Source organism: Cyprinodon variegatus, unplaced genomic scaffold (genome assembly GCF_000732505.1).
Source record: "Cyprinodon variegatus isolate N-32 unplaced genomic scaffold, C_variegatus-1.0 Scaffold705, whole genome shotgun sequence".
In the NCBI taxonomy this organism is placed as follows: Eukaryota; Metazoa; Chordata; class Actinopteri; order Cyprinodontiformes; family Cyprinodontidae; genus Cyprinodon; species Cyprinodon variegatus.
This window is the reverse complement of record NW_015151158.1, coordinates 282,550-293,006: the sequence shown is the minus strand read 5'-3', so window position 1 is coordinate 293,006 and position 10,457 is coordinate 282,550. Positions and strand designations below refer to the sequence as shown.

The following is a 10,457-nucleotide window of genomic DNA, read 5'->3' as shown; positions in this document are numbered from 1 at the left end:
TTTCTGTTTGTGTTTCCCAGTATTTTCCTGAAGGAGCTGGAAAACTACGAGCAGCTTCCAGAAGACGTGGGCCACTGCTTCGTCACCTGGGTAAATAATCAATATAATTCAACGCTGACGTTGGTCGCTCTGTTTTTAAATGTTAAAGTGAATCTTTGTGTCGTTTTATTTGTTCAGGCGGATAAATTCCACATGTACGTGACGTACTGCAGGAACAAACCGGACTCCAGTTTACTGATCCAACAACATGGAGTCGGGTTCTTTGAGGTCAGCTTTCACAACAAATTTACTTATATACTTTATTATACACTGCAAAAACATTCTAGCAAGTACAAATTTCTTAAATTACTGATATGAACCCTTAATTTGAGCAGGTAAATGAGATAGTTTACCAATGGAAAGAGGATTTTTACACTTAAAATAAGATTATTACCGTAATTTTCGGACTATAAGCCGCACCTGAATATAAGCCGCAGGTTTTTTTATGTTTAATTACCAAATGGTTCGTACACAGAGAGGATTGTCGGGAAAGAGGCAACTGTTTGGGGAAGCTCCTATTTATGGCGTCTCCAACGTCTCCCCATTGACTCGTTGATTCCAACGTTATGCGCAGCGGTTCTATTTCCTTCGTTTGCTGCCAAATGGACAGCCTTTGACCTAAAAGCTGCATGAAATGCATTTCAACGTATGTTTTCCATAATGAGGTCGTCACACAAACTGTCTTGCGCTCGCAATGTCCGTCTTTCTCGGAGTCTGCTTCCGGAGGACGTCCGCATTCCCGCGCGCGAGGCTACTTGTGTGTTGAAGCAAATGTGACGTCAACATGGTGGATGGTAAAATCCATAGATTAGGTACCGTATTACCAGAGTGGCCGTTAGCTGTGAAAGTCCATAGATGAGCCGCATTGTTATATAAGGTCGAAAAATGGTCGAAAAATGGAGAAAAACTCGTGGCTTATAGTCCGAAAATTATGGTAGACAAAATGTACTTGAAATAAGACAATGAAATTGTGTTTTCTTATTTTAAGTGTAAATTGTCTTGTTCCGTTGGCAAAATGTCTCTTTTATCTCCTCAATCCAAGAATAATTGCACTTATTTTAAGAAAAAATAACGATCCCTGAGGGACATCAGTTTCACATGATGTCCATCTTAGTTTATCTAAACTGAAAAACGATGACAGAAGTGCGGATGTTCAGCCTGTCCTACTGCGTGGCTCTGACTGTAAGCAGGAAACGCTTATTGATGAATATTAACTCTTCTTCCTTTTAATGCAGGAGGTCCAGAGGAGACACGGCCTGGCCAACTCCATCTCCTCAGCTCTAATTAAACCGGTGCAGAGGATCACCAAGTACCAGCTGCTGCTGAAGGTGAGAAAACAAACCGTCCCTCAGCAGCAGAGCTTTAGAAGGAGACTGTTATAAAAAAAAAAAAAAGGAGAAAAGTTGGTTTTCTCCTCCGTCTGCAAAACAAACCTCTGAAGATTCTCCCGACTTCCAATCCAGCACCACCCAAAGGACGCAGTGTTTGTCTCTGGAATAACTAATGAAAATGTTGTTCAGTCTAAAAGCATTTAGGATTCAGCTGCAGAGAAAGGCAGGAGGAGTCGATACACAGGAAGAAATCTACAGCTAGATTAGTCTTATTTTCTTACAATAAGCGCATTTGTTGTTCAGCTGAAGAGGAAAAAGATATTTTGCCAATAGAACAAGACAATTTACATCTAGAATAAGAAAAATCTGTCATTTAAGAGTAAAAATGCTCATTCCATTGGCAAACTATCTCATTTATCTACTCAAATTAAGAGTAAATACACTTAATTACTTTTTCTAGATTGTTTTTCCAGTGTTCTGCTGTTTTACACTGCAAAAACGATCTAGAAATAAGTAAAAAATTCTTAAATTAAGTATCTCTTAAGGGGTTAAGAATATATATATATAAACCTCCTATTTTCCCATCCAGCTGGTTAGAAATCAGTTAGAGTCTGAATTATGTTTTGCTGCTGAATGTTGTATCTGTTGGGAAAACATGCAACCGAACATCTGTGTCGATGACTGCAGCTCCCAGAAACACGTGTTCCTTCAGAGCGACAACGAGACAAATCAGGTCAGAAAATCTTCCATCACTGTATCAAATAAAGCAGATAAAAGCTCGCTGTAGGACGCCATCTTTGCTGGGACTTAGATTGGATGCAGCCCAGCAGGGAAGGGATTTTAAACTGGGGCTGCTGGGAAATGTTTTTTGGGTCAAAAAAGCTATGAGCCTTTTCAAAATACAATAAAAATAGATAAATAGATTCAGATTCACTACTTTATATTCATATAGACTTCAGAGCAGGCAACCAGAGGCTGTAACAGGGTAACGATTTTAGAAAACTGCAGCAAACACGGTCATCTTGGAGCTACCGTGTTTCCATGACAACCATCGGACGCTATGTGGATGACAGCGGAACGGGAGGGACGCCAGAAAGGAGTCAATGTCCTACTATCTCAACATAAAGATGATGTTCCAATGAAATCCTCTGGAGCTTTTAGCTTTGATGAGACTAAGATCACATTTTATTATTAGCCCAAAACGTCTCCAGCAAACATCAGGAAGCAAAAAAACTAGGAGAGACTAGGAAGAAATAAACACACTAGACACTAGGGGGCAGCAGAGAATAGGGAGCAGGTGGAGACAGACGTACCTAGAAGGAGCTACGTGGGAAAAGAAAGGACACTAGGGGGCAGCAGAGAATAACCAGAGAGAACAAATGGGATGTAAAAGTAACTACAAAAGAACTTAAATAAGAATAAAGGAGAATAAAACTAATGAAGACAAAATAATGAACTCCTGATGAGACTAAGATCACATTTAATTTGAGCCCAAAACGTCTCCAGCAAACATCTGGAACCAAAAAAACAAGGAGAGACTAGGAAGAAATAAACCTAAAGAATGACGAGGATCCAGCAACTGAACAGGAGGTGTATATATGGGAGACAGAAACAACTAATTGGCTAATAGGGAGCAGGTGGAGACAGACGTACCTAGAAGGAGCTACGTGGGAAAGGAAAGGACACTAGGGGGCAGCAGAGAATAACCAGAGAGAACAAATGGGATGTAAAAGAACTTAAGTAATAATATAGAGGAATAAAACTAATGACGACAAAATAACGAACTCCTGATGAGACTAAGATCACATTTTATTTTAGCTCCAGACATCAGCAGGGGCCCGTTTCTCCTTCAGAGGCCCCGGGGTCCCTGTTCATGTGTGTTCCTGTGTGTGCAGGAGTTGCTGGCCTGCTGCGAGGAAGGCAAAGGGGAGATCAAAGAAGGTCTGGATGTGATGCTGAGCGTCCCGAAGAGAGCTAACGACGCTATGCATGTTAGCATGCTGGAAGGTGAGGCGTGACCTTTGACTCAAAGTTCTTCCTTTGAATGAGTTTTAATGCGATGCACGCTGCAGGTCTGGAGGAAGGTCTGGAGGTGCAGGGAGAGCTCCTCCTGCAGGACACCTTCCTGGTCTGGGAGCCCAAGTCTCTGATCCGAAAGGGTCGAGACCGACACCTGTTTCTGTTCGAGCTGTCGCTCATCTTCAGCAAGGAGATCAAAGACTCATCGGGACGCACCAAATATCTCTACAAGAGCCGGCTGAGGGTAAACATCATTTCAGCCTCATTAAGTCAAGAAGAAGTTCATGAAAAATACTTTTTACTTTCTTATTTAGAAAAGTAGATTCTTAAAAGATGAAATAACTGCTGTTTTTTTCCAATATAATGGAGATTGATGTTGAAATATCGAACAATTTACATTCAAAATAAGAAAAAAAACAATTGAATTATCTTATTTCAAGTAGATTTTATCTAATTATCTTATTCTAAGAGTAAAAATACACTGCAAAATGATCTCAAAATGAGTAAAAATGTCTTAAATTAAGGCTATTTACCCTTAATTTGAGCAGGTAAATAAAATGATTTGCCAATGGAATTAGTATATATACTCCTAAAATAAGGTATCTAGATAAAACACACTTGAAATAAGACAATGCAATTGTTTTTCTTATTTTAAGTGCAAATTGTCTTGTTTCATTGGCAAAATGTCTCACTTAAATCCTTAATTCAAGAAAAATGCACTTATTTTAAGAAGAAATGACTTATTTTGATTTCATTTTTTTGCAGTGTACTCATTCCATTGGCAAACTATTTCATTTATCTGCTTAAATTAAGGGTAAATATACTTAATTTAAGAATTTTTTTCTTATTTCTAGATCGTTTTTCCAGTGTCAGTAAATGAGAGAGACGGAAATTTACTGATAAAAATACTAAATAAATTAATTAAGGAGATGGAAATAACTGCACTGCAAAAAACTTTCTGAAAATGAGCAAAAGTTTCTTAAAATAAGCGAATTAACCCTTAATTTGAGTAGAAATAAGATTATATGCTGACAGATTGAGCATTTTAACATTAAAATAAGATACACTGCAAAAAATCTAAATCTAGATAAGTCATTTTTTCTTAAAATAAGTGCATTTGTTCTTGAATTGAGGNTCTCAAAATGAGTAAAAATGTCTTAAATTAAGGCTATTTACCCTTAATTTGAGCAGGTAAATAAAATGATTTGCCAATGGAATTAGTATCTTTACTCTTAAAATAAGGTATCTAGATAAAACGCACTTGAAATAAGAGAATGCAATTGTTTTTTCTTATTTTAATTGCAACTTGTCTTGTTTCATTGGCAAAGTGTCTCACTTAAATCCTTAATTCAAGAAAAAATGCACTTATTTTAAGAAGAAATTACTTATTTTGATTTCATTTTTTTGCAGTGTACTCATTCCATTGGCAAACTATTTCATTTATCAGCTTAAATTAAGGGTAAATATACTTAATTTAAGACATTTTTTCCTTATTTCTAGATCGTTTTTCCAGTGCCAGTAAATGAGAGAGACGGAAATGTACTGATAAAAATACTAAAAAAATTAATTAAGGAGATGGAAATAACTGCACTGCAAAAAACGTTCTGAAAATGAGCAAAAGTTTCTTAAAATAAGTGAATTAACCCTTAATTTGAGTAGAAATAAGATTATATGCTGACAGATTGAGCATTTTAACATTAAAATAAGATACACTGCAAAAAATCTAAGTGATTTTTTCTTAAAATAAGTGCATTTGTTCTTGAATTGAGGAGGTAAAAGCGACATTTTGCCAGTGGAACAAGACAATTTACACTTAAAATAAGAAAACACAGTTGCATTCTCTTATTTGAAGAGCATATTATCTTAATTATCTTATTTTAAGAGTAAAAATACTGATTCCATTGGCAAATTATCTAGTTTACCTACTCAAATTAAGGGTAAATACACTTAATTTAAGAAATTTGTACTTATTTCTTGTTTTTGCAGTGTAATTAGTTATTATGCACTTAATCACTGCAAAAAATGGAAATCTGTATGAGTTTTTTTTGCTTAAATTGAGTGAATTTTGTCTTGAATTGAGGAGATAAGTGAGAAAACTTGCCAATGGAACAAGATAATTTACATTTAAAATAAGAAGCAATTGCATTGTCTTATTTCAAGTGAATATTATCTAATTGTCTTATTTTAGGAGTAGAAATACTTATTTACCAACTAAAATTAAGGGTAAATCCACTTATTTTAGGAAAGGTTGTACTTTTTTCTAGATGTTTTTTGCAGTGTAAGAGGCTGCAGTAGTTTTTTTTCTTATTTTAATTGTAAATTGTCTTATTCTGCCGGCAAAGTGACTCAAATCTGCTCAATTCTAGAAAAAAACGACTTCTCTAGATGTCGATTTTTTACAGTGTGTGGTATTTTTCTTGAAGGATTTAACAGTAGAAGCAGCCATTTTATTAATTTTATCCTCTTAGACTAAATCCTTTTGAAAGAAACCAACTAATCTAAGATCTGTTTCTTTATTATTGGTTGATCTATTATTGACAGTTTTTAAATTTTGGACATGAACCTTTTAACTAACGAAGGAAAACCATGATGTGTGTGTCAGACCTCAGAGCTGGGGGTCACGGAGCACATCGAGGGCGATCCCTGTAAATTCGCCCTGTGGGTTGGAAGAACGCCAACATCCGACAACAAGACGGTCCTGAAGGTACGCCTCCACCCGCCCTGGAAGGCGGGGCCTCACCCAGAGCGAACCTATCAACGCTTTCTGATGTTCTATCCATGACCTTTCAGGCTGCATCGCTGGAGCTGAAGCAGGAGTGGGTTCGCAGCATCCGCCAGGTCATCCAGGAGAGGCGGGGTCACCTGCGGGGGGCGCTGAGGGAGCCCATCCCCCTCCCCAAGACCCCCAACCCAACGCTGGTACGACAGCGCAGCATCACCCGCAGGTCAGACCTTAAACTAAAACCTTCATCTGAATCTCTAGATTTAATCTCAGCTTCTTCTCTGTAATCAGTTATTAAATCATCCGTCACGTTTTATGAGGCTCCGCTGGTTGAAACGCCGAAAAGCTGCTATAAGGAGACTTTAGGGGGAAATAAAAGGATTAGAATATTGATAAAGGAACGAAGAAGCCATTAGAAGGTCTATGCCTCGCCTTAAAAGTAGACTGGGTGTCAGATTAAGAGCAAAGTTCTCTGTTAGGAACATAAAAGAAAGTAAGATGGGATTAAATAATCTCCTAAATGAGGAGAAAATGCTTTAAACTAATTATTAAAGGCATGTAAGAACTCTGTACTAAAGGAAACAACCTTGTGTTCGTCAGGGAAACCAGCGAGGACGCAGACAGCCTGGGCGACGCCAGCAGTCAGCCCGACACCGTCTCCATCGCGTCCCGGACGTCCCAGAACACCGCCGACAGCGACAAGGTAGAAACACACATCAGACCCGGAGAGGGGCGGCGTGCGGAGCAGAGCTATGACCTCATCGCTGCCGCAGCTGGCTGGGTGTGAGGGTTAGGGTGGGAGTCTGAGGGGTTTTCCACAGTTCGCACTTCTTGTTGAGACGCTCTCTGCTCAGCTGATGAGGTACGTTTGATTTTGGGACCTACTGAGGGTTTGGCACGGGTGGGGTTAGGGTCGGTGACCTCTGACACCGTGACCCGGCAGGACGCGGTCCTTTGGTTGTGTTCAACGGAAGGGTGAGCGAGTAGAGGCTGAGAGGGACGACAGAAACAAGCTGCAGGTATTCAGCGGATTATCTTGTTTGTTTTACATTTAAAATAATCCTGATAATAATCCAATAATAATCTAATTCCCAGCAGGCTTAGACACACATATTTAAAACATAATTAATGTGAACAAATAAGGAATAGTTGTATTAACCATACATGTTAACTCTGTTTACATGTATGCTAATAGCAGCTTTTATAGCTGTGGATGTCGTGGTTTACTTTATTTACTTTTAAAATCTAAAGTCAAATAATTCAGAATAGAGGAGCAAGAAAACTGAATTTAAAGTAAAAGTTTGTGTCTAAAAGGGTTAATATGAAATACAAATGTAATGGTATTAAATATTGAATAGTTTCCAGATTATTTAGAGTCGCCTCCTCAGATTTCCTGCAGTGCAAAGCGTCTCTCTGTCAGCTCGCCGCCGCTCCTCGCCTGTTTTCCGTCTGCGTCTCTGAGCGGATCACAGCTGGGTTGCATTTAATCTGGGAACTCCCCTCCGCTCCCTGTGGAGCCTGACAGGGAAAGTGTTTCCTCCCCAGCTGGAGCCCATGTGCTCCGGTTACTCAACACAGAGGCAGCCGTAACCATGGTGACCTCCACCTATAGCTCTCGTCATGTTTCGGACCAATCAGAGCGTGGGTGTGGGCTGAGCATGGCTCATATGTCGCTCATCAGTCATGTGTTTAATCTGCTGCATAGAAACATTAATTTAACACTAAGTGGTTTTTAATGACATTATTTTATACCAGAAACATGGAAAATAGAAATAAAAAGATACAATTTTTAAAACTAAACAGAAACAGCTGATAAAATTATACATAAGTGAAACATTTTTTCTTAAATTAAGTGCATTTTTATTTGAATTGAGCAGGAAAGTGCGACAATTTGCCAATGGAATAAGACAATTTACATTTAAAATAAGAAAAAACAGCTGCAGTCTCTTATTTTAAGTGCATTTTATCTAATGTTTTTATTTCAAGGGTAAAAATGCTCAAGTTAAGGTTAAATACACTTATTTTAAGAATTGTTTATCTTATTTTCAGAACGTTTTTGCAGTGAAGAATATATATAGTTTTATAAAATGTAAAACTGACAAAGTTACAACCATAACACTGCAAAAAAAATCTAAATAAGTAATTTTTTAAGATAAATGCATCCTTCTTTAATTTAGGAGGCAAGTGAGACACTTTGCCAATGGAAAAAGACAATTTACATTTAAAATAAGAAAAAATAACAATTGCACAGCTTATTTCAAGTGCATTTTATCTAATTATCTCATTTTAAAAATAAAAACACTAATTCCATTGACAAACCATCTAATTTACCTACTTAAATTAGGTTTAAATACACCTTATTTAAGAAATGTTCACTTATTTCTTGACCATTTTTGCAGTGTTACATTATCTTTGCACCGTTCTCAGTCATGCACTGCAAAAAAGGAAATCTAAATAAGTCATTTTTTTTCTTAAAATAAGTCATTTTTTCTTTTATTGAGGAGGCAAGTGAGACATTTACACTGCAAAAATGATCTGGAATTTAGTAAAACTTTATTAAATCAAGTATATTTACCCTTAATTTGAGCAGGAAAATAAGATTTGTTTGCCAATGGAATGAGTATTTTTACACTTAAAATAAGACTAAGCAATAGTTTTTTCTTATTTCAAATGTAAATTGTCTTGTTCCATTGGCAAAGTGTCGCACTTACCCCCTCAATTTAAGAAAAAATGCACTTATTTTAAGAAAAAATTACTTAGATTTTCATTTTTTGCAGTGTAACCAATGGAACCTGATAATTTCCATGTAAAATAAGAGAAAACACAATTGCATTGTCTTAGATAAGTGCATATTATCTCATTGTCAGGATTAGGTTGAGGTTTTGAGGACCCAAATGCAGAAGCGAGGAGGCAGAGAAGAGTTTTGTAGATTAAATTTATAATCTAAAAACTAAAATACACGACACATGGAACCAAAAATCAGAAAACTTCAGGGGAAAACTCACGTGGTGAGCCAGGAAACGACGAGGAACCAGCACAGAGGAACTGCACAGGGAGAGTATATATGGGAGACTGAACAGAGACAGGACTAATGAGCTGATTGGGAGCAGCTTTGGACAGAGGAGTCTAGAAGGGAGCTAAGGAAAAATAGACCAACACAAGAGGGCAGCAGAGGGCAAACAAAAAATACCTAAAAACTCAAATACATCCAGAAAAAACACAGCAAAATAGGAATTAAACCAATAAAACTAGAAAACAAAGAAAAACATGAATCAATGTGAAACTGAAAACTCAGAAGAAAAGTTAAACAGAACCAAGACTGTGACACTAAGGATCTTATTTTAAGAATAAAATTCCTCATTCAATTAGCGAATCGTCTTATCTACCTTGAATTACACTGCAAAAAAATGGAAATCTTAATAAGTCATTTTTTTCTTAAAATAAGTGTAATTTTTCTTTAATTAAGGAGGTAAGTGAGACACTTTGCCAATGGAACAAGACAATTTACATTTGAAATAAGAAAACAACAACAACTAACTTTAAGAGTAAAAATACAAATTTCATTGGCAAACTATCGCGTTTATCTACTCAAATTAAGGGTAAATACACTTAATTCAAGACATTTTTACTTATGTCTAGATCATTATTGCAGTGCATAGAGTTCAGCACTGGAAAAACAATCTAGAAATAAGTAAAAATCCCTTAAATTAAGTGTATTTACTCTTAAAATAAGATAATTAAATAATATATACATGAAATAAGATAATGCAATAGTGTTTTATTATTTCAAGTATAAATTATCTTGTTCCATTGGCAAAATGTCTCTTCTATCTCCTGAATTCAAGAAAAAATGCACTTATTTTAAAAAAAATGATTATCTAGGTCTTGATTATTTCCAGTGTTCCTTTAATTTTATAGATTGAAATGGTCTAGCTCTATCGTCTTCTCTGTAACACTCAAACCTTCCCCCGTTTCTCCTCCATGTTCTGAGGTCAAAGGTGATCCATCATAGCCTGATGGCGTCCAAAGACCACTAAGAGCAGAGAATCGTTGAAATCTCTGCTGATCTTGGATTGATTCAGTTATAGATCTTAAATGGTTAGAAGTTATTCTGTATTTTGTTTCATTTTCCACTGCATGGTTGTTGGTGTCAGTATTTGGCCTATTGGTGTCGAATCTCCTGACCTCCAGCATCAGTGAGGTCATTGAGCTTCAGTTAGAGTCCATCAGCTGAGGAGCATCATCAGATGATGCGGTTTGATGGCGGGGATCCACGCTGACACTAACACGCCTCTCTGTGTCCATAAGCTGAGGAGCATCATCAGATGATGCGGTTTGATGGCGGG

At 37.1% G+C, this 10,457-nt stretch overlaps 1 protein-coding gene across 1 annotated transcript in view; it reads left to right on the top strand.

Moving 5' to 3' along the window:
- The window catches only part of LOC107097535 (kalirin-like), a 70,602-nt gene that overhangs the window by 37,975 nt on the left and 22,170 nt on the right, over positions 1–10,457 (top strand). Inside the window, exons 28-35 of the mRNA XM_015394703.1 lie at positions 21–90; positions 178–267; positions 1,275–1,367; positions 3,266–3,377; positions 3,443–3,633; positions 5,992–6,093; positions 6,180–6,334; positions 6,712–6,814. Of these exons, the coding sequence (XP_015250189.1) occupies positions 21–90; positions 178–267; positions 1,275–1,367; positions 3,266–3,377; positions 3,443–3,633; positions 5,992–6,093; positions 6,180–6,334; positions 6,712–6,814 (916 nt within the window). The remainder of the gene's footprint in view (positions 1–20; positions 91–177; positions 268–1,274; positions 1,368–3,265; positions 3,378–3,442; positions 3,634–5,991; positions 6,094–6,179; positions 6,335–6,711; positions 6,815–10,457) is intronic.